This window comes from Marmota flaviventris, chromosome 18, assembly GCF_047511675.1.
Source record: "Marmota flaviventris isolate mMarFla1 chromosome 18, mMarFla1.hap1, whole genome shotgun sequence".
Lineage (NCBI taxonomy): Eukaryota > Metazoa > Chordata > Mammalia > Rodentia > Sciuridae > Marmota > Marmota flaviventris.
This window is the reverse complement of record NC_092515.1, coordinates 14,588,136-14,616,026: the sequence shown is the minus strand read 5'-3', so window position 1 is coordinate 14,616,026 and position 27,891 is coordinate 14,588,136. Positions and strand designations below refer to the sequence as shown.

The 27,891-nt window shown below is 48.5% G+C and overlaps 1 protein-coding gene across 4 annotated transcripts; it reads right to left on the bottom strand.

Moving 5' to 3' along the window:
• Positions 1–358: 358 nt before the first annotated feature.
• Positions 359–25,681, bottom strand: Fbxo17 (F-box protein 17). Of its 4 annotated transcripts, XM_071604638.1 has the most exons (8): positions 25,490–25,681; positions 16,879–17,065; positions 5,893–6,258; positions 5,186–5,297; positions 2,514–2,609; positions 1,603–1,738; positions 1,359–1,444; positions 1,107–1,186 (listed from the first exon to the last, which is right to left on the bottom strand). In XM_071604638.1, exons 3-7 carry the CDS (start codon positions 6,239–6,241, stop codon positions 1,388–1,390), a joined length of 750 nt encoding a protein of 249 aa, XP_071460739.1. In that variant the 5' UTR covers positions 6,242–6,258; positions 16,879–17,065; positions 25,490–25,681; the 3' UTR covers positions 1,107–1,186; positions 1,359–1,387. The 4 variants fall into 4 exon arrangements, with proteins under 4 accessions (XP_027797285.1, XP_071460738.1, XP_071460739.1 ...); XM_027941484.2 differs by lacking the exon at positions 1,359–1,444 and having other exon boundaries at positions 359–1,186; XM_027941486.2 differs by having other exon boundaries at positions 1,111–1,444.
• Between the last annotated feature and the right edge of the window lie 2,210 nt (positions 25,682–27,891).

Sequence of the window (27,891 nt, the reverse complement as noted above, 5' to 3'; positions counted from 1 at the left end):
CCCCCCCTCTGGGCCTCTGTTTCCTGCCATGGGATCGCAGGCCTGGCCATATTTGAATTTAAGCTGTGGGAGTTGTGTTTTCGTCCTTGGGCTCTGGAGCCCAGGCCTCCCCTGCACTGGCCTGGTGAGCTGTAATAATAGGTCATTTAAATGGCATTGATAAGGACACCTGCTGAGAGCTGTTGGGAAGACCCCTGAGGGCAGAACTGGGAGCCACTCAGCTGTAGCCCTCTGGGTTCTGGAAGCTCATCTTTGTGCCAGAAGCAAAAGATTGTAAACACGAAACCACGGGTCCTTTAAAAGACCAGAGCTGGAGGTGAACCATTATACTGATTATAGACAAAAAACACCTGTTACCTCATGTTTAGCACCAATTTTATTGAGCTGGTTGGTTGGTTGACCATGCCCGGAAATGAGGAAAGAGCTCCTGGCACACCTTGCTCAAGAAGTCTCTATACAAGATGGTGTGAGTGCAGGGAAGGAGGGTGGATCCGGCTGGAGCTGAGGGCAGGGACCTGGCCCCAGGGGAGGTGCTGATGGGCAGCGGGGCGGACATTGCTCAGCAGTGGCGGGTTCACAGCCCCACAGCTGGATCCCGGAGACTCCCCAAACCACAATGGGATTTCTTTGAGGTCTTTGCTGGTCTCCAGGTCAGATGCTCTGAACGGCCTCCTCTCCCTGCCAGCAGTCAGCTCACCCCAAAACACGCAGACCAGTCACCAGGGAATGGTTTACCCACTGACATCACATGAGGAAATAATTTATAGACATGAACCAACTAAATGTCAGTTACTTTTACGACATCCCCAGCTGGGGAGCTGAGGAAGCTCTAAGGAGCCCCCTGGGTCCTTGGTTTGTCACACAGCATGAGGACTGCCATGCTGAAACAGCAAGTGGGTTACGGGAGGTGTGCCCCGAACAAGCCACACGGGACCCCCACTGTCCCTGAGTATCCTCTGGCTCGGGGATGTGAAGCCACCCTAGATTTTGACAGCATCCAGCAGGTGGCAGTGCAGTCTGGACTGCGGGGTCAGGCTGGTCACTAGGACGGGCGGATCCTGATTCTCACGCTGGAGTGGGTCACTAGGGCACCGTAGTGTCCTACCCATGAACGCATGTCTCTCCCGTACTGCTCAAAAGACACGTAGCGGATGCCCTTGCCAAAGTTGGTGAAGACATGGGAGACCTGCGGGAGGAGAAGGAGGGGTCCTGTGTTCGCCTCTTCGTCGCCTCAGCAGGTGCTCCCGAATACCCAGCAGGCACCTGTGGGCCCTGCTGGGGGTGCTTGCGGTGTTGGGGAACAGCAGTGAGGCCAGCAGCAAAAAAGACAAGCACACAGGGTAAGGACTGTGGTTCACCTTAATAGTACCCTGCAAACAGTAGGCGCTCAATGTTTGTTGAAGGCTGTTGTGCTAATACATCTGCAAACATCCTGGAACGAGGCCTAGGATGTGATGTAAAAAGGGTTCAGAAACCGTCAGCTATTACTACTGGTGTCCAGCCGATGACAGCGGAGAAGGGAAGCCCCGCAGGGTGACAGGTTGGACGGGTGGGCCTTGGAGGGAGGGGGTCGAGGGTGAGGGGAAGGCGCTCTGGACCCACCTGTCGGCAGCTCCTCTCAGTCCATTGAAGGACCGGGTTGGGGGACGCTGAGAACTTGACCACTTCATTTTCATACATGTCCAGGAGGCGGACCCGAAGCCGGTAGATGCAGCCGCAGTTTTCTCGGGCGCCCCACCTGCCGGGTGGCAGTGAGCCTTGATTCTCCTGCAACCCAGCCAGCTCCTTCTGGGTTGGGCATCAAGGAGGGAGGCTGAGGCTGGTTTTCTCTGCACCCAGATGAGGGTCCTACACACCTACACGACTTGGGCATCTCCAGGGGCGGAGCCTGGTCCTGGGATGGAGCCAGAGTCCGTGGGGGGAGCCTGGGTGCCCCCGGAGAGGAGTGGAGCCTGGAGGGCCGTGTGTGTGTGTGTGTGTGGGGGGGGGGGGGGCTACACTAGGGTGTGTGGGCTGTGACGCCCCGGGCCCCAGCCACAACCTAGGGGAGGAGCCCGAAGATCTGGAGAAAGAACTGGAGCCCCAGGGAAGAGACGGAGTGCTGTGCAGGGAACCTGGGTGCTCTGGAAGGAGGGAGCTCGTGTACGCTCATGGTCCCCACCCTAATTGTGCTTCCTCTGAATGTCAGTTCTTAGGGCATCACGGTGCTTTCAGAAGCCTTGGACCTTAGGGTCAACGCAGAGTTGGGGATGATGGTGACATCAGACCAGTTGCTGGACTCATGTGAACAACCCAGGGGTCTGCTGGGGAGAGGGTGGGGAGGCGGGCATAGCCGGTGCCTTGGGCTCACCAAGGGTCCGCCCCTCCCTGGCTGTGCAACTACGACAGTCTCACTTCACCGGAAGAGTGTGCATTTCCAGCCTGACCTCCGATGGAGGCCTGAACTGAGGTCTTGCTGCGCCACCACCGTGGCTCACCTCCGTGGCTCCAGGACAGACTGCTACTCCACTCACCAGTCGGCCACGCAGATCTCGATCTGGGCGCTGTCCAGCAGCTCCTGCCACACGCCCTCCATCACCAGGTCCACAAGCTGCCTCTTAAAGCACCATCTGGGAGGGGAGACGCAGGAGATGGAGCACACAGTGCTGATCTTCAAGCTGCACCTAGAAATCACCTCCTCCAGGACGCTTCCTCGGATCACTATGCCTAAAGTAGCGGCTCAGGGTTTGCTTTCCAGGATAGGAAGATGCCCGATAGGCTGTGTCACTGTGTCACTGTGCTGGGCATCTCTCCTTGTGTCTCAGATCCCCTCCCCTTTTTCCACCCTGTCTGGGCTCCAGGAGGCTGACCTATATACCAGCCTGCCCTGAGTGCTTGTGGGGGACTGGGGTATGAGTGCAAATGGAGGTCACACAGTGGATACACAAGCAGGGAGTTCCTGGGCCTCCTAAAATGTGGGGGCCCATTGGGCATGGTGGTGGGTACCTGTAGTCTTAGCTACTTAGGAGGCAGAGGCAGGAGGATTGCTTGGGCCCAGTTTGAGACCAACCTGAAGTTTGAGACAAGGTCCAGTCTCAATTAAAAAGAAAAATAAAAATGTGTGGGGTCCCAGGGCCAAGGTCGCATGATCTTTAATGGCATTGTCACCCTTATTTTCTGCTTCCTGATGGTGGGCCAATGGGGTGCTGCAGCAGGAGATGCAAGGAAGGGAACAGAGTAAAAGTCAGGCTAATCCTATGGGGTCCATCCTGAGAGACGGCTGTGTCTCTCAAAGGAAGACACAGCACCTCAGCACCCTCTGCTTACAGCCTTCTTTCTCCTTTTTAATAGCTGCTTCCTCCCTTCCCCTGAAGGCTGGAGGTGGCAATGTCCCTCCTCTTCTTCATTACTAGCCCAGCCCTGGGGTCCGTTAGGATCCCGTGTAGTCTGCCCAATATTTACAAACAGTTCCTTTTCCTAATTTGAATGTAAGATACTAACAGAAATAGTGTAGCCCTCTTTGAGAATACAACAGACATTGATCTGTGGAGAAGAAGAGTGTGAGCGACAGACCTAAGTATATATGCATACGTCATAAATGATACAGACAGAAACACCATTCTATGGGGAATGGAAGGATTCTGTAGCAGACAGTGCTGGGAAAACTGCCTCAGTATATGGTATGTGGGGAGTTGGTCCTTACATTCAAGAGTAAAGATCTAATGTAAAGAGCTGTGAGGTTACTAGAAGAGAATATAAGAGATATATAAAAGGCCATTGTCAAGATCTAGGGTGGGTGGCTGGGATTGTGGCTCAGCAGTAGAGTGCTCCCCTAGCATGGGTGGGACCCGAGTTCGATCCTCAGCACCACATAAAAATAAAGACATTGTGTTGTGTCCATCTACACCTAAAAAATAAATATTAAAAAAAAAGATCTAGGGTGGTGAGGAATTGTTTTAAAACAAAATTTCAAGAATACAATTTTTTTTTTTCAGTTCTGAGTATCAAACCCATGGCCTCATGTATGCTAGGGAGTCGCTCTCTTTCTAAGCTATACCCCCAGCCCAAGAATACATATTCTAAAGCAAAAAGAGAGAGATTAGATCACAAAGAAATAACAGATTTCTGCCAACAAAGAATATAGTTAGAAGAGATGGCAGATTGGGAAAAAATTTCTGCCATTCCCAGAATGGACAAAGGACATCTAGACTACAAGGAATTCCCTCCCTCCCCCTCTTCCTTCCTTCCTTCACTGAGGATTGAACCCAGGGCCATTTAACCACTAAGCCATATCCCCAGCCCTTTTTAAATTTTGAGACAGGGCATCACTAAGTTGCTGAGGCCAGCTTTGAACTTGCCTTCCTCCTGCCTCAGCTTCCCAGGCTGCTGGGATTACAGGCGTGCACCACCACACCCAGCAAGACTACAAGGAATTCTTGCATGTTTTAGGAAAAAGATTTCAGTCCTAATGGAAAATATGAACAGGCAATTTACAAAAGAATGAATTTTAAAAGCTAGCAAGCACATGAAGACATGCTTCATTATTAGTAAACATAACAATGCAAAGTAAGCAAAGAGATATCACTTCACCCATATGTAGTGGCAATGACTAAAAAGCTAAGTAATGCCACACGGGAACGTTTACCTAAAGGAAGAGGACAAGCAGAATGAGTATGGGGTGGGGTGAGGGGGCGAGGACAAGAGAGAATCAACTAATTAATCAAATAGTTTTGATGTCTTCATAGTATTTATCATGATCAGAAGCTCTGGGACCATATCCCCGGCCCAGCTCCATCACTAGATATTAATTTCTCTCTGAGATTCAGTGTCCTATTATAAAGTGTCCCAAGGGTTGTTGGGACAACAACCGTGTCATAGGGTTGTTGCCAAAATTGAATTACATGTAAAGCGTGTAGCATAGGCTAACCCCTCTAAAATGCTTGTTGTGTTGTTATGTTACTGTTTGTGCTTGTCCCCCCAACTCTACATTTAAAATGAAAAAGAAAAACGGGCACATTGCCAACGTTTCTGATTTTTCCTTGTATCTCTGGCCTACAAAACTGCCTGGAACCTAGTACTTGGCAGGCTTTCAACAAACGTTTCATAAATGGATGAAAGAGGAAAGAGACTGAAGGTAGGAACAAGGATGGTGAATCGGGTCCCTTTCCCTCTTTCGGCCGTTGCCCCACGAACAAGGGTCACTCACTCGAAAGAAGTCACAAAGCAGGTCTGGGAAGGGGCCCCTGGCACCAGTGTCAGGTTCTTTTCCACGGCCCAGCCATTTCCTCCATGCTCCACCTCCCAGCCTCTGAAGCCCTCTGTGAGAACACAACAGAGTTGAATAAAAGACAGCCTCAGGCCAGGTGGCCCGGCAGAGTGCCCCTCATCACCCAACTTGCCCCGCCCACCAGACCTGGCATGTGGTATTCCTCGTCCCACAACCTCGCCACACAGCCCGCCCATCCACTCAGCTTCTCAGCCCCATTCGGTCCTTCCTCCTCGGTCCCGCCCCTGTGTTGCCCTCCCCTCAATCTCTGCAGCTACTGGCACAGCCCGGGTTCCCTCCTCGCCCGCCCACTCTCCGGGTTTCCCGCCCCTGCAAGGTGGTCCAGGCCTCCTATGCAAGCTCCGCCCCCTCCAGCCTTCAATTGGCTTCAGCCCAGCACGCCCCTGGCTCCACTTCCTAGGCCACGCCCACCGGGCTTACCTCTCCAGCTTCCCGACTCAGCCTCGCCTCCTGGGCCCTCCAGCCGCCTTGCCTATTGGTTATATCTCAGGCCCTGCCCACAGCCCTGCCCTGGCCCCGCTCGCCCCTCAGTCTCGCGGGGCCTCACACCCCAGAGGTCTCCACAGTCCCCCGCCCCCGGCCCGCCACATCTTCCCGCCCCGCCCGGCCCCGCCCCCGGCACGCACGCTCTCCGCAGGAGTTGAAGATGAGGTTGCGGCCGAGGGGCGCCCGCAGGCAGTAGCGCGCCAGGGCGCAGAGCGGGAGCTCTTCTTCGTCGTCGTCGCTTGGTGGGCAGCGCTGGGCCAAGGCGTAGAATGCGCGGCCTTCGGCGCTGCGGTCGCGGGCCAGCTGAAGCAGCCACACGGTGGGCCCGTCTACCACGTCGCGCCAGGCGCGGCACACCGGGCGGCAGCGGGTCACTAAGGCTCGCGGCGGCACGTGGCTCAGCACCTGCACGAGCAGCTCCGGGGGCAGCACATCCAGGGCCACGGGCGGGTCTACGGGCAGCCGCCGCCTCGACGGCCGAGCGCCCATCTCCCGCCGCTGGCGTCCTGCAGGTCCAGAGGGGGCGTCGAGTCAGCGCCAAGGTCATGGGGTCCCTGAGCGACCCAGGGGCTGCCACGGCTGCGGAAGCTACGAAGCTACGAACTCGGTTCCAGCCTCCTGGCTCTGAACATTGATAGAGAGACCCTCACTTCTTCCTCCTTCCTTCTGGGGCAAAAGACCCCTCCCTGCGCCGACTGACTCCATTAGGCCGCTAACCCTAGCTCCCATCCGGGCGCGCACTTGTGCCAGGCAAAGCACTTTATATGACCGTAAGATACAGACCCCTCCCGGCAGAAAACTAACCCCAACCCTCCCTTGACCACTCTCTCCCACCCCGTCCAGCTACAGCTTTCTATCCAGGGTCTCATGCATGCGAGGCACGTGCTTTACCTCTGAGCTACATCCCCGGCCCAGCCCCATTTCCTTGTTTCTTTTTATAGTAAAGCTTCTTGCAACTTAGTGAGAGGCCCAGTCTCAAAAAAAAAAAAGCCGGTGCCGTGGCCCACACCTGTAACTCCAGCAATTTAGCGAGGCCCTTAAGCAACTCAGCAAGATAAATAAATAAAAAGGGCTGGGGACTGGCTCAGTGGTTGAGAGCCTCTGGGTTCAATCCCCAATACCAAAAAAAAAAAAAAGAAAGAAAACACGGGAACCAGCTTGGTAGAGCGCTCTCCTAGCATGTGCAAGGCCCCAGGCTCCATCTTCAACAAACAAAAACCTTCTCAAAACAATTGTCTAGACTCACCACCTCACATCTTCAGCTTTCATTCTCTTGCCAACCTTTTCTAGTCGGGCCTTGCTCCCTGCCCTGTGCTGAGATGTTGAGGTAACAGCGACCTCCAGGATGCGAGGCCTAGTTACTGTCCCTTGGTGGCCTTGCTTGACCTCAGCAGCATCTGCTGATTATTCACCCCACCTCCCCTCTGGACTCCTGTCCTCTCCAGTGGCTTCTTGTCAGTCTCCCTGGCTGGCTCTTCCTCTTCTCTCTGATCTCACAGAGTTGGAGCTGGGCCTCTGAAACTCTTCTCTGTCAATCCTTGCCATCCCTCTCCCCCTTGCTTCTCTCCTCCATGGTCGCTCCTCACAAGCATCCAAGTCACAGGTAGTGCCCTGCCCTCCTTGGAGCTCTCCTGTGATTCCATCCCACTCTCGGTGAAAGCTCAGTCCTTCCCGGGGTGCACGAGGCCCCTGTGATCTGCTTCATCCTCTCTATTCTCATCTCCCTCTCAGTCACTCTGCCCCAGCCACAATGGCCTCCGTGCCTCTGGGGCTCGGTGCCTCTGGGCCTTCACCCTGGCTGTCCCCTCCAACTGGATGCAGACGATTTCTTTGCTTACTTCCAAATATGCTTTAGGTCTTTGCTCAAATGTCAGCTTTTCCACGGGGCCTTCCATGACAACCTTATTTACAATTTCAGGGCGTCACCACCATTACCTACGCCCCTTCCCTTCTCCTCACTTAACACTTCTCTAATGCACCTATCACCTTCTAACAGAAAACACAATTAACTATGCAATTAACTTATTAGTCCTCTTTGATATCTGTCTTTCCTACCACATCGTAATCATCATGAGGGCAGAAATTGTTTCTTTTGCACGTGGCATACCACAGTGCCTACAACAGTGCCTGATGCATACTAAGTATTCAATAAAGAGAATGTTAAACAGACGAATGGGCTGGCGTGCAGCTCAGTGGTTGAGCGCTTGCTTGGCATGTGTCAGGCCCTGGGTTCTATCCTCATGCCTGCCAACAACGAAACAAAACAAAACCCCACAAAAATACAAGCAAAATCATTTCGCAGATGAGGGAACTGATGTCGCACATGTGTAACCAGGTGGGACACATTTATTTAACCAGAACTCAGTGACTAGCTCAAGGTCTAGTCAAAACTCACTTCATACCCTGAGGCAGATCCCTCTAGTAGGGAAAGCACAGAGTCGCCCACCCATCCTGCCTGGGTCCAAGTCCCAGCTAAGCTTCCAGCTAGTTATAGGATCACGGGCAAGTCGCTTAACCTCCTCTCTTTACCTGTTTCCTCTTCTGAAAATGGGATGTTAAAAGTGCTGACTTCTGCTGGGCGCGGTGACACATGCCTGTAATCCCAGTGTCTCGGGAGGCTGAGGCAGGACGATCACAGGTTCAAAGCCAGCCTCAGCAATTTAGCAAGGCTGTGAGCAACTCAGTGAGACTCTGCCTCTAAATAAAAACTAAAAAGGACTGAGGATATGGCTCAGTGGTTAAGTACCCTTGAATTCAATCCCCAGCACCAAAAAAAAAAAAAAAAAAAAAGTGCCAACTTTATAGGGCAATAGTGAGGATAAAGCAAATCAATATTTTTTTATAAAGTGCTTATGAAAAGCCTGTGGGGGCTCATAAGTAAGAGCGATATTAATTTAATATTAAGCACCAAATTATGTCAGTTGCTAATACTATTATTACGCTTCACAAAAAAGCAACAAGCAACTATTCAGCTGTGATATTTTCACGCAGTGTATTTATTGGCCCTAATTAAGCCATCGTACTGTGCGTCTAAGCTGGATCATCTCACTGAATCTGATCATCTTGTTAACAGGCGAAACAATCCTCTGAGGTCGCCCTGGGTTAAGAGGCTCCAATGAGCTAATGCTTGTCATATGGGCGCACACAGGAAGTGCTCAGTTCATGTCAGCTATTATTATTTTTAAGCAGATTGATTAAAGTTTTGTTTGAAAGAAAAGAGGACTGGAGGGCTGGGGGTGTAGCTCAATGGTAGATCACTTGCCTGGTATGTGCAATGCCTTGGGTTCAATCCCCAGCACTGAGAAAAAGAAAAGATTCTATCAGGCAAGTGTCCCATGGATAGAGCAAAAATTCTAATATATCTTTTTTATTTTTATGTTGAGATAGAGTCTCAGTAAGTAGCTGAGGCTGGTTTAAACTTATGCTCCTCCCGCCTCAGCCTCCTGAGTTGCTGGGATGACAGGTGTGCACCACCAGACCCAGCTCTGATACCATCTTTAACCCCACTACAGAAGAACTGAAGTCATGGAGACAGATTTTAGAGAGATTAGTTTGTGCTTTTCTCCCCTTGGTTATTAGTTGCATTAATAATTATCTTGACTCCTAAAACCAGCCACCAGTTTGCCTGGCGGGGATATGAGACCAACCAGGTCCACTCTTCTTAGGAGTGTGCTGGTCTTTGGCAATCTGGGGCTGGGGTGGCTGTCTCAGCCAATGAGGGCAGTCAGATACCATTAAGGAGCAAGGACCTCCAAGAGATACGCTTCTTTCCGGGCACAGTGGCCCACACCTGTAATCCCAGCGACTCAGGAGGCTGAGGCAAAATCGTGAGTTCAAAGCCAGCCTCAGCAAATTAGCAAGGCCCTAAGCAACTCAGTGAGATCCTATCTCTAGTAAAATACAAAAACGGGCTCGGGATGTGGCTCAGGGGGTTAGCGTCCAATCCCTGGTACCAAAACAAACAATATAAAAACGCACCTCTTGAGTTTTCAGTCATCCTTCACAAACCACACAAGCAGCTTGCTCAGGACACACCAGGTCCCTCATATCCAACATGTTGCAGCCTCAAGGCCAATTTCAAGCCCGGGACTTCCTGCTGCCCTACTTGCCCCAAATAACTACAATGACTTTCCCTACTGACATGTTCTTCCTGAGTTCTCATTACGTTTCAGGGTCTTTGTGACCACCTCAGCTTCCAGAGCAATGCGGAAGTGACATTGCCCAGGGATTTCCAAAACCTAAAAGAGGCCCCTGCCTGATGGACCCTCCTTTGGAGCCCTGAGTCCAGGGGTGTGCTGCTAAATGGTTAACAACTGGCTCTTAGGAGCTGGGTGGGGAAGAGCTTGGATTTATAGACTCTGTGGCTTTCCGTGGGGTAAATCATACCCACCAAGGCTGATTGCAAACGGCCCATGTGAAATCCCTGAGCTATGGAATTGGAATGAGCTCAAAAGAGATTTGCACAATTAATTAGCTAGAGCAAGCTGCCCGTGTCATGGCAGGAGCCTGGGTGCCCTGAAATCCTCATGCAGAGAGAGGCGAAGACAGGGAGGTGGCACCAGCTTCTCTAGCCCCAGCTGTTTCAATCTCCCCATCGCAGGAGTTGACGCAGGCCCCGGCCCCTGTCTGATGGCAGCTGCATGAGACCTTCCCCCCAAAATGTGGACCACTTAGCTGGGCTCAGTCAGTCCCCATAACCATAAAAGATAATAGTAAAATAACGTTTTTGGGGGCAGGGGGATTGAACCCAGGGGTGCTTTACCACTGAGCCACACCCCAGACCTTTTTATGTTTTGTTTTATTTATTTGTTTGTTTGCACTTTCAAAAAAGATCAATTAACATAATTTCACTGAACTCAGGGGCACTAGACCCCTGAGTCACATCCCCAGCCCTTTTATGTATTTTATTTAGAGACAGGGTCTCACGGAGCTGCTTAGCACCTCACATTTGCTGAGGCTGGCTTTGAACTCGTGATTTTTCTGTCTTAGCCTCTGAGTCACTGGGATTACAGGCGTGTGCCACCATGCCCGCCCCTTATGTTTTATTTTGAGACAGGTTCTCATTAAGTCACATAGGGTCTTGCTAAATTGCTCAAACTTGCAATCCTCCTGCCTCAGCCTCCCAAATTGTTGGGATTCCAGGTGTGCACCACCTTGCCTGGCCTGAATTGTTGTTCAGCAGGCTGTTATGCAGCACTAGCTAGATGGAACTATGCTTGGGGACCTACCTTGAGTGGGATGGAGACCCCAGAGGTAGCCCCCAATAAGAAACAGTGGGTGTCCAAACTTAGACCTATTTGAATTCAAATCCTGATGCTACCCCCTGTGTGATTTGGGGAAAAAATATTTATTTCCTTTGTACCTTGTAAATATAAGTCAGGAATAGCATGATTTTTTAAAAACATTGGTTTAAGTACTACGACTGCTATTTTTGTTTGTGTAATATCTTTCTTTATTTCATTTTATTTAAAAATCTAGAATTGGATCTTTTGTCACTTGAGAATATGGTCAATGACTCAGTGACTCATTTCACCATAAATGGAGAGTCTATCCTTTGTCTTCATGGATTCTGTATTCTTGGACTCAACAAGCACTAATGGTACATATTTGAAAAAAAAAAAAAAGGACGTTTTTTTTTTTTTGTCGTTATTCACTAAACAATACAACTATTTATATAGCATTTGTACTGCATTAGGAACTATAAGTAATCTGGGGATGATTTAAGGTTTACAGGAAGGTGTACATAAGTTCTATGCTGCTTGATGTATTTTTTGGTGGTGCTGGAGATCAAACCTGGGCTTCAAGCATGCTAGGCAAGTCTCTACCCCTGAGGGACATCTCCAGTTCCACTCTCTTGTATAAGGACTTGAGCATTCCAGGATTTTGGTATCTCTGGGTGAGTGGCGGGGATCTTGGAATCAATACCTGGGATCTCAAGAGATGGGGTATGTGCTGAACCACAGCAGAAATGATTCCCTACCAAGAGAATTTGAAAGCATTACAATGTCAAGCTGGGCAGGGGTCTACTTATTTAGAAAGCATATATTTTTTTCTATTTCTTGATCTGAGGGCTGGTTACATGTTCAAGATTCACTAGGATTTGATAGGTGGTTGGGTGCAGTGGCTCAAGCCTGTAATCCCAGCAGCTCAGGAGACTGAAGCAGGAGGATTGCAAGTTCAAAGCCAGCCTCAGCAACTTGGCAAGGCCCTAAGCAACTCAGCGAGAACCTGTCTCTAAATAAAATATAAAAAGGGCTTGGGATGTGGCTCAGTGTCAAGTGCCCCTGGATCCAATCCCTGGTACAAACAAAACAAAACAAAACAAAGTTAGTGAACAAAAGATGAGAGTATTATATAATGAAGGAATCCACAGGAACAGTTTAACATCAGCATGTAAATCTATTTAGGGGGCTGGGGTTGTGGCTCAGTGGTCGAGGGCTTGCCTAGCATGTATGAGGCACTGGGTTCGACTCTCAGCACCACATATAAATTAAAAAATAACATAAAAGAATTATGTTCATCTACAACTAAGAAATATTTAAAAAAAATTTTACCTAACAATCTTTAACTTGTATAACTTATGGAAGCCAGAGACCTTTTAATAGTGACTAAGAAATTTTGCACAATATACCTGTTACTCAATGAGTATTGATGCAAAAATATATTTTTGGTTTGTTCAAATATATTTTTTGCTTGAGAAACTTAAGAGTAACCATCATTTTATTTATTTATTTATGAATGGTTCTGGGGATGGGCTGGGCTCCTCTGAGTAATCCCTGCTTAGATTGTGCCAGACAGTGGCTGGGGCCGGGTCAGTGAGGGCTTCCTTGCACCTGGGATTGGAAGACAAGAATAGTTGGTGCTTGTTCTCAGGCTTTTCTGTTTTCATGAAAGGGGTCTAGCAGGAGCCTGCACTTTCGAAAAACATCAATTAACATAATTTCATTTGCAAGGCTGATTGCACTGGCCAGATTTCACCAGCAAAGAATTCTCCTGCCCCAAATACGTTATTTGGGGCCAACACACCGCCTTCATTGTCTATAGTCCTGATTTTACTTTGTAAGTTTTACTTTTATTAACTGTATCAGCTAACAACCATTAGAATAACAAGTATAGTCTTGGTATGATTAGAAATATTTTTACTTGATGTGATATTATACATTTTTGTCCTTAGAATGTCATTTCATGCCAGGTGCGGTGTTGCACGCATGTAATCCCAGCGGCTCAGGAGGCTGAGGCAGAAGGATCATGAGTTCAAAGCCAGCTTCAGCAACAGCGAGGCACTAAGCAACTCAGTGAGACCCTGTCTCTAAATAAAATACAAAATAGGGCTGGGGACGTGGCTCAGTGGTTGAGTGCCCCAAAGTTCAATCCCAAGTACACCCCCCCCCCAAATAAAGAACTGAAAATGAGATGCTCTCTGATGATTCACCTGGGGAAGGGGACAAGAGGAGGTGGGTCCCTGTGTACATCATGAGAGCATCAGGGAGAGCAGTAAGCGAGCCATCAGGTCAGCGCCAGAAACCACCTTCAACAACCCCCATCCCCGAGAGAGTTGCACCACAATCGTGAAAGCTGGGTGGTGGGACTTGGGGTGTGTACACATGCACGTGTAAATCTTTTCATTTATCTTTTGCACGTGGATCCTATACTTCCTAGAATGGGCACCGCTAAATAAAAAAGAGCTTCGTTGATGTATAGTTGACCTTCACCAAAGCGCACACAGGTCAAGTGCGCAGCTGTGAAACCCTGACCACGCTCAAGAGGCTGCCGCCATCCAGTGGGTTTGCCCCGTCCCAATGAACCCCCAAATGCCATTCCAAAGCAACGACTAATCTGCTTTCTGCCGCTGGAAGTCGGATTTTTTCCTTTCTATAATTCCATGGCAATAGAATGACAGAGTGTGCCAGGTATCATTTGACTGCCTCCTTGTTCCAAGCCGCGAAATCAGAGGGGGCCCTTTAAACCTTTTTCCCTGGGCAGCGGACGCGATGCTACGTTTTGTCAGTAGATGGCGCCAGAGAGGCGCCGCTGGAGGCCGGGTGGGGCGGGGCGGGCCGGGCGACTCCCTGGCCGCAGCGTCTCCAGCCGTGGGTCCCGCGGTGCGCGGCGGACAGCAGCGCTCACCTCACCTGAGAAGCGCTTTCCCGGCAAATTCCATTACAGGGACTCCTTTGCCCTTGGATGGCTACAGCAAACCTGCTCCAGCAAGGTCAAGATCTCTCCCAGGGCTGCCCTCCTTCTCAGCCTCTCTCCCCTTACTTAGACTTGCTGCTCTTTTTATCTACTATTTATTTTTCTTTTCTTTCTTTAATTCTCCCCCCGACACACACACACCCCCAGACTTGGTCTCACTATGTGGCCCAGGCTGGCTTCAAACTCCTGTGCTCAAGGTGATCTGCTGCCTCAGCCTCCCTAGTGGCTGGGCTACAGGTACACCCAGCATTGTATCTGCTATTTTTATATTCATCACTGTTCTTTCTCTTTGTTTTTTAGCAGCCAATCGCTTGCACTCTGATTCCCTGTTATAATTCATAATTCTGTAGCTTAAACATTCTCTGCTCAAATTCCTCTGTGGTTTCAGTTTCCTGATTGGACCCTGACTGACACATATAATACGTGCTTCCTTGCATCTAGCTTCCTTCCTTCAGCATAACATGTGTGTGATTCATCTACATTGTTGGGTGTGTTCATCCATCATTCATTCCTTTTTTATTGTTGAGTAGTATTCCATTGAACAGATAAACCATAATCTGTCCACTCCTCTGGGTTGTTTCCAGTTTGAGGCTGTTATGAATAAAGCTGCTATGATCATTCGTTACACACACGTATGGACATACATTTGCATTCCTTTTGAGTAAATACCTAGCAGTAGAATTCCTGGGTCATGGGGTAAGTATTTAACTTTTTTTTCTTCTTGGTACTTGTGATTGAACCCGGGGATGCTTTACCAATGAGCTACCTCCCAGCCCTTTTTATTTATTTTTTATTTCGAAATAAGGGATGGCTAAGTTGCTGAGCCTGGCCTCAAACTTTGATCCTCCTGCCTCAGCCTCCTGAGTCGCTGGGATTACAGGCATGTGCCACCACACCTGGCAACTCTTTTACTTTTGAACGGTCGCTGATGGTGTTTCTAACCTGCTACAGATGGTTACACAAGGTCATCAGTAAGACAAGATTAAGATTCCTTTCTCTTTAGGAGGATTTATATGTTCGAAGATTCAGCATGGCTTCCCCTTCAAGAAGGCAAACTGAGCTATTGATAATCAAGATGTGTCACAGCCTGTGTGAGCCTGTGGACATGTTATGTTTTTAAGGAACCAAATGTGGGTGCCTGATGATCAGAGGGAATCCCTGATCCCACACCCGGGGTTCACCTCTTATGTGCCTGGTTCTGTGCCAGACTCTCCACACGTTATCTCAGGGACCCTGAGCTCAGAGACCCACTGGAGTGGAGGTCCCCCCTGAGGTAGGCTGGGTGGAAGAAACGGACTGAGGCTGGGACCGGGACTCACCAGGGGTCCTCAGCTTGGCTGCATCTTCCAGCTTCTCCAAAGAAGCCAGATATCCCAGCTTTTATGTGAAATCACTCAGATTTGAAATATAAAGATAAATCTTAGAAAATCAAAGTACAACGTGGGCCAGATAAGACATCTATCTGCAGACCCGGGAACCGGCAGGGGGTTCCAAGCAGTGGAGGGGACTGGGGATTGGAATCTGGGCAGTGTGGCCTCCCTCTTAAAGGTCACCCTCCAAGTCAGGTGTGGTGGCACACATGTCTATAATCCCTATGGCTCAGGAGGCTGAGGCAGGAGGATTGCAGGTTCAAAGTCAGCCTCAGCAACTTAGTGAGACCCTGACTTTAAATAAAATATAAAAAGGACTGGGGATGCAGCTCGGTGTTAGTTAAGCATCCCTGGTACAAAAAAAAAAAAAAAAAAAAAGAAAGGAAGAAAGTAAGTAAGATGGAAATCCAGGCTTCCTCCACCAACATGGCCCCCTGCAAAAAACAGAGTTCTCAGGCATCCTTTGAACCTGGGCAAGGGGCGTGGGGGAGCAGGACTCTGTTACAATAGCTCCACATCAAAACCAAAACACACAGGAAGCCCAGACCAGACACCCAGCCTCTTGTTTGGAAAAGTGTTTGGACAGCAAGGATCACCAGAAGTGGTGACCTGCACAGGAGCCGCTTGACCGAATATGGAAGTCCACAAGCAGAACTGACCCCAGAGGACAAAGAGACAATGCAGAGGAAACAGAGAAGAAAAAACCTTCACGAGACACCTAGGGCCGGCCTCCCGGGCTTTGGACCTGCACAACGGCCCAGGCTTGTTTAACATTCTGCTGCTGCTGTCCCGTGTGTGTGTGTGTGTGTGTGTGTGTGTGTGTCTAGAGATTGAACCCAGGGAGCTCCAAACCAAGCGACAACCCCAGCCCTTTTTATTTGTTTTATTTTGAGATAGGCTCTCACCAAATTGCCCAGGCTGGTCTCCAACCTGTGAGCCTCCTGCCTCAGCCTCCCGAGTTGCTGGGATTACAGGTAAAATAAATTCTGAACAAGGGGCCCCACATTTTCATTTTGCCCAGGGACCCGTCAACGATGCAGCTAATCCTAAACACACTTAGGTTGAGACGTGCTCAACAAAACAGGCAGCCGATACTATAAAGGGAAGGGACAGAGATCCAAGAAGTGGATTGGATGATTCCTAACAGGAAGAAGCTTCTCACAGAAGGGGATAATTAGTTAATTAATTAATGAGTAATAAGAGGAAAACAATGTGAGGTGTTAATTCTAAGGGCCAGAGCTCAGAGGGGAGGAGAGATAAGGGACACTCACCAGTTACCAGCTGCGGCCAAACCAGCAAAATCACCAGACCCACATTCCTGACCAGATGTTGAAATCCTATCTCAAACACCAGGTGGCCAAGCCACCCGGCACCCTGCATCTGCCTACAGCCAACCCTACCCAGCGACAGGTACTTCCCACAGTCGGTCCTGGGTTCCCAACCTTCTGCTGGGCCACGGCATCCCAGGTAGCTTCAGTGGAAACGGTTACCCCTCCCTCCCCCAGAGTCACAGAGGTGCTCCCGGCTGCCAGCTCTGGTGGGTGGGTTTTGAGCTGTTACCTGGCCTAGCTGCTGGTCGTCCCTGGAACTTGTCCCCTACCGGTCCTTTCTGGCTAGCAGTTGACGCAGCTCATTACTTCACAGATTCCTTGGTCTCCAGAATCTTTTTCTTTGGTGCAGGGCTGGAGTGGAGCCCAAGGCCTCAGTGTGCTGGGCACGTTCTCCACGCCTGAGCTCCACCAGGGACCTTCAAGAATTCGAGAAATAAACTAAAACCTTATTTGTGTTAGATCGGTTTAATGCAGCCCAGGAAAAAGGATTCAGAGCTGGGGATGTGAGTTAGAGGTAGAGCCCGGGCCAGGCAGGCTCCATCCCTAGGACCACAAATAAAAAAAAAGGAACCGTTTTGACCTGGAGACTAGGAGGGTTCTCTTTACAGTGGCTCTGTTTATTGTTTTATTTGTTTGTTTGTTTATACAGGGGATCCAACGCAGGGGCACTTAACCACCGAGCCACATCCCCAGCCCTTTTTATATTTTATTTAGGGACAGGGTTTCGCTGAGTTGCTTAGGACCTCGCTAAGTTGCTGAGGCTGCCTTTGAACCTGCGATCCTCCTGCCTCAGCCTCCTGGGTCTCTGGGTTTACAGGGGTGCACCACTTTGCCCAGCTTGTTTATTGGTTTTTATGGGAAAAGGACTATCTTTTTCTACAACTGGTACTAGGACAATTGGAAATCTACATGCAAAAAACTGAATTTTAGACCATTGCTTCACACTCTATCAACTCAAAATTAATCATGCACCTCAACTTCAGAGTTAAAACTGGGGCTGGGGGTGCAGCTCAGTGGTAGAGCATGTGCTTATCATGTGTGAGACCCTTGCTTTCACCCCTAGCACCACACTGCCCACCCCGAGAGTTAAAACTGCAGAACTGTTAGAAAGAAACAAGAGAAAAATGTTGTGATTTCAACTTAGGCAAAGATTTTTTTTTAGATACAATACCAAGAGTGTGATTTTCTTTTCTTTTCTTCTCTCTCTCTTTTTTTTTTCCTGTACTAGGAATTGAGCCCAGGGATTTACCACTGAGCCACATCCACAGGCCTTGCTTAAGGCCTTGCTAAGATGTTAAAGCCGGCCTTGAACTTGCAATCCTCCTGCCTCAGCCTCCTGAGTTGCTGGTATTATAGGAGTGTGCCACCATGCCTGCCCAAAAATATGAATTTCAAAAGAAAAAAAGACAAACCAGACACCATCAAGATAAAAGAAAAAAATCAAAACAACACTGAGATTCCATCTCACTCCAGTCAGAATGGCAATCACCAAGAATACAAGCAACAATAAACGCTGGTGAGGATGTGGGGGAAAGGAACACTCATACTTTGCCGTAGGACTGCAAATAGATGCAACCACTCTGGAAAGCAGTGTGGAGATTCCTCAGAAAACTTGGAATGGAACCACCATTTGACCCAGCTATCCCACTCTTCAGTTTATACCCAAAGGACTTAAAATCAGCATACTACAGGGACATAGTCCATCAACGTTTATAGCAGCTCAATTCACAATAGGTAAGCTATGGAACCAACCTAGATGACCTTCAACAGATGATTCGATAAAGAAACTGTGGTAGATATACTCAATGGAATATTACTCAGCCTTAAAGAAGAATGAAATTATAACGCAATTTGAGGGTAGATGGGTGGAACTAAAAAATATCATGCTAAACAAAATAAGTCAATCCCAAAGAACTAAAGGCTGAATGTTTTCTGATATTCAGATGCTAATTCACAATAGGGAGGGGGAGGAGAGGTATTTTAGACCAGACAGAGGGGAGTGAAGGGAGGGGAGGAGGCATGGAGGTAGGAAGGATAGAAGAATGAATCACATATTATGACTCTACGTGCATATGAGTACACAGACCTGTGCAACTCTACATCACGTACAACCAGACAGATGAGACCAGACGATGAGAAGTTGCACTCCATTTACGTATAATGTGTCAAAGTGCACTCCACTGTCATGGATAACTAGTTAAAATACACCCCCCCAAAAAAAGTCTAATTAAATAAAAATATAATGAAATAAAAAGAATAAAACTTTTGTACTTCAGAAGACCCCATTAGCGCTTGTCCATCATGCCTGGGTTTGGCCCTCAGCACCACTATCAAGAAAACAAATCAAAACCTTTGAGAAAACGAAAAGAGAAGAGTATGGCCCAATGAAACAATCCTTGCCTAGCATGGGCAAGGTCATGGGTTCAATCCCTGGTCACACTCACACACACACACACACTCACACACACTCAAGCTATAGATGGACAGAAAAAACTGCAAATCAGATTGCAAAAAAGATGAAGGACTTGTATTCAAAATATGTAAAGAACACTGAATATTCACTAACAAGACAAACCAACTAAAATGGATAAAAGATTTGAATAGACATTAATTTAAAAAGATGCAGGAATGGCTAAGAAGTGGATGAAAGTTGCTTAATGGAATTAGGCATTAGGAAAATACAAATTAAAATCTCCAGAAGACATTTCACAGGCATTACAATGTCTATTATTTAAACTGACACTGTTGACAAGTGTTGTGGGGGATCTGGAGACGACTGGGACCTGGTGGGAATGTAAACCTGTATATCCATGTTTAAGCTTCTTTAAAATTTTAATATTAAAAAAAAGCTAAGCATCAACTTACCATGAGATCCAACAATTCTGAGTAGATTTTCTACCCAAGATAAATGAAAACAGACATCCACACAAAGACTCAGATGCAACTGTTCATATCAGCATTGAACATTCAGAAATAATTCAAATGTCCACTCATTGGTGACCTAGACAGAATGTGGTATGTCCATTCAATGGAGTACTATTCAGCAATAAAAAAGAGCAAATATGCTATAGTATGAACCCCAAACCAGTGTGCTAAATGGAAGACAGTCAGAGAAGACTCTCTGTCACACAGGTACTTAAATGAAATGTTCAAAAAAAGGCAAGTCTATAGATACAGACACTGCCTTTTTGCAGTGAGGCCAGGGGGAGAACAGAGTGACTACAAATAGGCAAAAGGAGCTTCCGGAGGTGATGGAAATGCTCTTAAACTGTGATGATGGCTGCAGCAACTGCAAGATCACGAAAAGTCACTGAGTTTTCCACTTACGGGGGCTGACTTATGGCTCGCAAGTTTGTAAATTTCACCTCTTTTTTCTTTTTGTGGTAGTGAGGATTGAACCCTGGGTGCTCAGCCACTGAGCCACACCTCCAGCCTTTTTTATATTTTACTTTAGAGACAGGGTCTCGCTGGGTTACTTAGGGCCTCTCTAAGTTGCTGAGGCTGGCTTTGAACTCATGATCCTCCTGCCTCAGCCTCGCCACTGGGATGACAGGCGTGTACAGCACCGGCTTTAAATTTCACCTCTTAATAAGGCTGTTAAACAGAAGAATCCCGCAGACTTCCTAGGCTATACCTATTGTCCCAGGGTCATTAGGGTGATTCCTCAAAGTCCAGAAGGTGGGATCCTGGGGAGAGAGAGGGTTCCTAACCAGAAGGAGCAAATGGAAAACTTGTGAGCTAGCAATGACCCTGTTGACCTGGACACAAGTTCCTCAGGTAGTTGCTTTATAATTATTTGTTAAATTGCACATGCAAGATTTAGACCCTTTTCTGTATGGATGTTATATTTTACAATTAAGAAAAATAGTGCTATCCATGAACACCAGGATAATATAAACCAGAGAGGGACATGTCTAATTGTATCTTAGTGGAAATAATAATCATTCGTATTTGTTGGGGACGTTCTTTATGTGCATCATCCCAGTCCTGGGAAATTTCTGGGCAAGAGGGCATCACGGGGCTAGCCCGGGCCATGGATTTGGGGAATTGCTGATGACAGGTGGCAGAGGAGGTCATCCTGGGCAGAGGGGACGCAGTAATTGTTCTGTAGTCGATCAGCCTTGTGTGGCTTTTATAGAGAGATGTTTAGTTATTTATTTACACACATTTTGGGGGAGAGGGCAGTACTGAGGTTTGAGCCCCAGAACAATCAACGACTGTTGCAGCCCTCGTCCTGTTTATTTATTTATATTTGAGACAGAATCTTGCTAATCGCCCAGGATGGCCTTGAACTTGGGATCCTCTGCCTCAGCCTCCAAGTGGCTGGGATTCCAGACATGCACCTCCACACCCCACCGGCTTTCCCTTTCTTGACTCTGAGATTTGTCCTTTGTTAAATGGGAAATGTCCCCAACCCCCAAACCCAAAAGCTCTGAAAACTGAGAGTTATTCCCAGACCCATTTGGTGGCAGGGGCAGACTTGAAGTGCCATGAGGTTTGTGTGGTCTTCCCAAGGACAAGCAGGCCTTTCACTGAAGAAATCCAGGAGTGCCCTTATGGGTGGGGGGCTGGACCCTCAGGGGGTGCCTGAAACCAGGGATGGTACTCAGACCTATATGGACTGTTTTTTCCTGGGCACACACCTACAGTAAAGTTTAATTTATAGATTAGGCACCGTAAGAGATTACAACAGTGACTAATAATAAAATAGAAAGTTTTAACAACACCAAGTCTTAGAAGTGATTTGAACTCAGCTTCTGACTTTTTTTCTCTCCCTCCCTGCCCCGGCCCCCGCCCAGTACTGGGGATCGAACCCAAGGGTGCTCTACCACTGAGCTGCAACCCCAGCCTTTTCAATTTTAGTTTGAGACAGGATCTGGCTAAGCTGCCCAGGCTGGCCTCGAACTTGTGATCCTCCTGCCTCGACCTCCCGAGTCACTGGGATCACAGATAGGTGCCATTGCATAGTTTCAAATGTAGTCTCTCTCCAATCTGCATGGGGTTGTCCTCGCCTTCTGTCATCCTGTGGGATGCCACGGTGCCTGCCTGATGAGATGAACAGAGGTAAAGGGCAGGCATCCGGGCATCGTGGCCCAACCCTAGGCTGCTGTGTAAGGGCGACTTGAACAGAGCACTGGGATTTTGCCACAAGCCACCTGATAATTAATGATCTAAGGCAGCTTCCAAGTAACTAAGAGGGGGCTGCGAACACAGGACAAAGGATGGATCTGCGTCCCAGGAAGGAAGGAGCAGGACGTCAAGAGAGTTCGCCATGCTCCTCAGTCCAGCATGCCATTTCAATCTCATGAATTGCTCATTTCTGGAATTTTCCATTTCATATTTCTGACTGCAGTTGACATAGGGTAACTGTAACCAAAACAAGCAAAAGTGCAGAGGAGGAGAAGACCTCTCTATGAATGTGTTTGGTTGCCCAGGGCTCCCTGGTCCTGTCAGGATTTGCCTAATCTTGGAAAAGTCTAGTTTCCCAAATGCGCTGGCGGACTTCTAGTAACTCCCTGGCCTCATGGTTGTGGGGAAATCAGATGAGATCAGGGCCTGGCCCTCAACAAATGTTAGCTGCGGGTAGAAGCGTGTTACTATGATTAGCAGCTAGGGCCCCAGCGTGGGCCTCCATGTGTCGGAATCATGCCTCACTGGAACTCTGACGAGGAATGTGGGAGGGAGACGCCTTAGGAAATCACCAGATGAAACACAGCAGGACCAAGAACTGTCCCTAGGGCACAATCAAAACCACACCGGGAATTTTAAGAAGGAAAGGAAAAAAAAAATGCCCAGTTCAAAAATCCATCCCAAGCAAAAAAGAGTGGAAGGGAGTACCCAACAGTGGTCATGATGTTACCAGTGTTCACAGGAAACAGACGGTGGTAGTCAAGAAAACTCCTTCACCAAATAATAAACACTCCTGTTAGCTGAGCATCTACTTTGCTCTGGGCTGGTGGGAAGTACTTTACAAAACCTCAGGGAAAACTCACCAATAATTCCATGAGGTGGACATTACTTTCCGCATGGGGAAACTGAGATTTGGAGGAGAGAAGCTACGTGCTCAAAGTCACCTGGCAAGACTGTGGTAGAGCCATGGTGAAAGACGAAATCACAACAAATTTAGTTATAGATCGAATTAGTTTTTATTCACAAGTCATAAATCAGAGTAGCCTTGTGTGTGTGTGTGTGTGTGTGTGTGTGTTATTGGGGATCTAAACCCAGGGGCACTCTACCACTGAGCCACATCCACAGCCCTTTTTATTTTTTATTTTGAAACAGTCTTGCTAGGTTGCTGAGGCTGGTCTTGAACTTGAGATCCTCCTGCCTCGGCATCCCGAGTTGCTGGGATTACGGGCCACTGTGCACGGCTCTGGCAGCCTCCATTCTACAGTACGGAATGTGAGGTCCTACCAGGCATGGGAGAAGAGTGGGCTTTGTAAGGTGAGATGGAGGGAACAAAACCATAGGGCCAAAAAAGCTGATTGGCCAGCATCATGTTATTTAGGTTACATTCTGGAGGGGTTATGGCAAAGGGGACTTCCTTACACACGGACTCAGGTAGACAGGGATGTCTGGTTTCTTTTTTTTTTTTTTTAGGAAAAATGGTGTGTTTGGGGTTTCATCTGCTTCTTTAAAAGTTTCCGTGAGGGGCTGGGGATGTGGCTCAAGCGGTAGCGCGCTCGATCCTCACAAACAAAGATGTTGTGTCCGCCGAAAACTAGAAAATAAATATTAAAAAAATTCTCTCTCTAACTCTCTCTTTAAAAAAAAGAAGAAAAAAGTTTCCGTGATAATGTAGCATTTGGCATGAGTGACTCCATTTTGGTTGGGTCTTGTCACTTGGGGCCTAACTCAGGAGCTCAGGACTCCCATCATTTTGTTTAAGAGCTAGGACTTGAATCCTAATAATGCACAGGATCTGTAGATTGTGCCACTATATGAATCTCCTCTATCTCTTTCCTCATTTCTAGATAATTTTGCTTTATGTTTCCCAATTTTTTATTTTAACATTTTCATCATGTAGAAAACTTTGAAGAATAGTAAAATGAACATTTTGCCATACTGTACTCCCTCTGTTTGCTCTACTAGTCACCCAGGCTGGCCTTAAACTCATGATCCTCCTGCTTCAGCCTCCCAAGTTGCTGGGTTTGCAGAATTGTACCACTGTGCCCAGCTCTGGTTTTCTTAATTCAAACCACTGTCATTTATTTATTTTATTTATTTTTCTTTCTTCTTCTTCTTCTTCTTCTTTTTTTTTTTTTTTTCTTCTGGTACCAGGGATTGAACCCAGGGCACTTAACCACTGAGCTTCATCTCCAGCCTTTTTAATATTTTATTTAGAGACAGGGTCTCACTGACTTCCTTAGGGCTTCGCTGAGTTGCTGAGGCTGGCTTTGAACTCACAATCCTCCTGCCTCAGCCCCCTGAGCCCTTGGGATTACAGGTGTGTGCCACCATGCCCCGCCCATTTTATTTTTTCTTTAAAGAAATTATATTTTTTTAATCTCAGAAAAAAAAAGTTGGTAGGCTCATCTTCTATTTGATTTAGGAGCTGTATATACAACCTGATTGGCTAAAAACATTTTATAATTTACATGTATATTTAGACCATTTATTTTTTTTTAAATGTATCTTTTAAAGTATGCTCCTTAGCCAGGCCTTACAAAGAGGAGGTGTCAACAGATACTGGGTATATTTATCGGAATAAGAAATACAAGTTCATTTTTTAATTAATTTATTTATTGTGGTGCTGGGGATGAAACCTGAGGCCTCACACATGCTGGACAAGTGCTTGCCCACTGAGCCATCCCCCTAACCTAGAAATACGAAAGTTTAAGAAATTATTTTATGTTAAGAAAGTAGTCAATAGAGAAATTAAGAATCATGTTATGATTATATGGAAAAGACAGGAAGTGTGGAGCTGATGAAAGTCGTCTCCTATTTTAAGCAAGGGATCAATGGACACATTGTTTAAGAGTTCAAAAATGAAGAAATAATCCAAAAGTTTGCTTTTAAGATTTGGAAGCATTTACCCAAGGAATACATAGCAGAAAAAAGTTAAAAAATATGCACGATCGATTACGAGATACTTTATCCGTTTTTGAAAAGTAAGTCAATTACCAAAAAAAAATTATAGATATCTCTGCCCAGCAGGAGAGCAGCTAATGTTTAAACGACTGTTCGTTGTCCCCCACTACCACCACCCCAGCTCGGAGGCTCCCTGGGTCCCACTGTCTTTTCTTCTGGTGGCTTCCCAGGACATTTAAACCATTACTCTTTACTTAAAAACCCATTCGTAATATTTCACTCTCTCAAAGTGGGAAGCAAACAGATGCTGTCTGAAGTTGAGGGAACAAGGAGAACGTTCATTGAGGAAAGAAAAAAAAAAAAAAATTCCTGAGCTTTGCAAAGTAACTTGGGGGAACTCAGAAGCGGAGGCGTGGCCACCGCCACCCTGCAGGCTGCTGAGCCAAGCCCAGGCCCCGGGCTCCTAACGCGCAGCCTGCGGGGACCCGGGGCACCGGCGGCCAGGGGCACAGCCGGCAGCCGCCAACACGTGTCGGCCGGGGCGGTTCCAACGAGTACTGAAGGGCGACACCCGCGGAGCCGCGGAGGGGTCGGGGTGGCGGGGTGCGCGTTGGGGACCCGTTTTAAGAGCAAAGCTCAGGACCGTGCGGGGCTTCCTAACGAGCGTTTGCAAAACTCTTGAGTTTACGGGGGGCTGGGATGGAGGGGGGCCTGGGAAGGGGGCGCCGGGACCCCCGGGGACCCACCCCACCCCGGGGGCGCCCCGCTGCGGGTGAGGACGGAGCCCTCGGTCACACCTGGGTCCCTACCTGACCGGCGCTCCCCGGGCGGCCCGCTCGCAGGGGTCTGGGGACCGGGATCGTCTTCCCGCCCTGCTCGGGAGGCAGTCGGGGGGCTCCCCGGGATCGGCCTGCCCAGGGAGCCCCGGGACCGGCTCTGGGCAGCCGGTCCTCTCCCCGGGGCTGGCGGCTGCAATCCGGAACCGGGACCTGCGGCCGAGCGCTGTGGCCGGCGGGCGGGAGGTGGCCCTGCCCCGGCGGCTGCGCCTGGAGCCAGCGAGGGCGGCGCCCGGATCGGGAGGGCGGCGGGCGCCGCGCGGAGGGAGGGCCGGGCCAGGAGCCGTCCCGCGCTCGAGATCCCGGGGAGCCTCGCTGTCCCCACGTGGCTGCCTGAGATCCGGGACCCGGGTTCGCACCGTGGGCACCTCCTCTCGGCGGGTTCCGCCGCCCCCAGGCCCCCGCGGTGGCGCTGCGCGGGACTCCCCGGCTCCCCAAGCCCTTCTCAGTGGCCTGGGGCTGAAGCCGCCTCCGCCATTCACAACGTCCCTCAGATCCTGCGACCCTGCACAGCTCGTCGGTGGCCCAGCTGAGACTGTGAACCAGAAGCAGACTACATAGCTTTTTGTTTTTGTTTTTGGTACTGCGGATTGAACTCAGGGGCACTCGACCACTGAGTCACATCCCCAGCCCTATTTTGTATTTTGTTTAGAGAGTTGATTAGCACCCTGCTTTTGCTGAGGCTGGCTTTGAACTCGTGATCCTCCTGCTTCAGCTGCCAGAACTACTGGGATTACAGGCTTGCACCCCTGCGCCCAGCTCAGACTACATAGTTTTACAACAGTCACTAAAGTATTTACTCCTACAGACAATAGCTATTTATTACAGATCAATTAGAAACAACACAGGGGAGTCCTCATTCCAGTAATTGAATCATCAATGTATGGTAAAGCCATAGGTAAAATGTTGTTAGGGAACTCTCCAAAATTCACACTCAACAGATGACTTCATTACAAAGGTATGTGTGTTGGGGGGATGTACCTATATAGTGGAGTGGGGAGAGGTAGGCAAGACACCTCCTGGCCAACTGATCATATGGTATCCCCAACAGTGGGACATCCTGACTTCAAATGCATCTGGATACATCACAAAATTGCCTATACAGATCCTTTTTGAATTCAGGGGTGCTTAACCATTGAGCCACATCCCCAGACTTTTTAAATTTTTTATTTGGAAACAGGGCCCTGCTGAATTGCTTAGGGCCTCACTAAATTGCTGAGTTTGGCTTTGAACTTGCCATCCTCCTGCCTCAGCCTCCCGAGCCACTGGGATTACAGGCATGTGCCACCGATCCTGGTTCCCAGTGCCTCCTCCTGCATGTTTGCTAGGCAAGCTCTGTGCCATTGAGCTACATCCCCTTTGCAGAGAAAGTATAGGAAAGATGATGTGAAGATACACTGGGAGAATGGCCACGTGACTGAAGTGCCGCATCTACAGGCCAACAAATGCCAAAGGCCACCAGCAAACACCAGAAACTGGAGAATCAAGGAAGGATTCTTTCCCAGAGCCATCAGAGAGAGCATGGCCCTAATGATACCTTGATTTAATTTCTACCATCTGGAACTTTGAGACAAGGAATTTCTTTATTTCAGGAGGGAAAAGAAAAAGTGTTGAGCCTAAATTTAACACTGAGGAAACAATCAGGTAGTGAGAATGGGAGACGTCCCCAAGACAACTGGCCAGGACTCTTCAAAAGAGTTAACATATGGCTGGTGCCCTGGCACACACCTGTGATCCCAGAGGCTTGGGAAGCTGAGGCAGGAGGATCATGAGTTCAAAGCCAGCCTCAGCAATGGCAAGCAACTCAGCGAGACCCTGTCTATAATCAAAATACAAAATAAGGATGGGGATTTGGCTCAGTGGTTGAGTGCCCCTGAGTTCAATCCCTGGTACCTCCCCCCCAAAAAAAAGAGTTAACATGAAAACCAAAAAAGAGATCAGAGAGTCATAACAATCAAATATGGTTGTTGCAACCCTATTGGGTCCTGAAGTAGCTTTGACTCAGGCTTTCTCCTGCTCAGTGCAGATTTTCTGTTCCCATCTGGGTTTGTCCCTTGGTATTCTCAGAGGAACCCAGCTGGTGTCTGCGGGTGATGGAGGTGCACTTTCTGTTCCTAATAGTGGGTTGTTTTTGCACCAGGTCTCTACCCTGCATTGCAGTATGAATGGGTGCTTTGAGCCTGCCGGTGAGGCTTGCTGCTGGGCTCATCACTCCCTGTGGATGAGAGTCTTGGAACTCCTCTCTGGTTTCCCTTCCTTCTGCTACAAGTTCAGGGATAGGGCTGGCTGCCAGGTTTTTTTTTTTTTTTTTTCTTTTCCATTTTAGATGCCAACATCCACCCTAGTTACCACCTGGGACAGTAGAGTTGAGTCTC

What these genes read in the sequence shown, in the direction of transcription:
- Fbxo17 (XM_027941484.2), bottom strand. Translation starts at nt 6,241, where the DNA reads ATGGGCGCTCGGCCGTCGAGGCGGCGGCTGCCCGTAGACCCGCCCGTG. An exon ending in CTTCAACTCCTGCGGAGAGC is followed by an intron (nt 5,298 to 5,892) that starts GTGCGTGCCGGG and finishes GTGTTCTCACAG; the next exon opens with AGGGCTTCAGAGGCTGGGAG. An exon ending in CTGAGAGGAGCTGCCGACAG is followed by an intron (nt 1,187 to 1,602) that starts GTGGGTCCAGAG and finishes CTCCTCCCGCAG; the next exon opens with GTCTCCCATGTCTTCACCAA.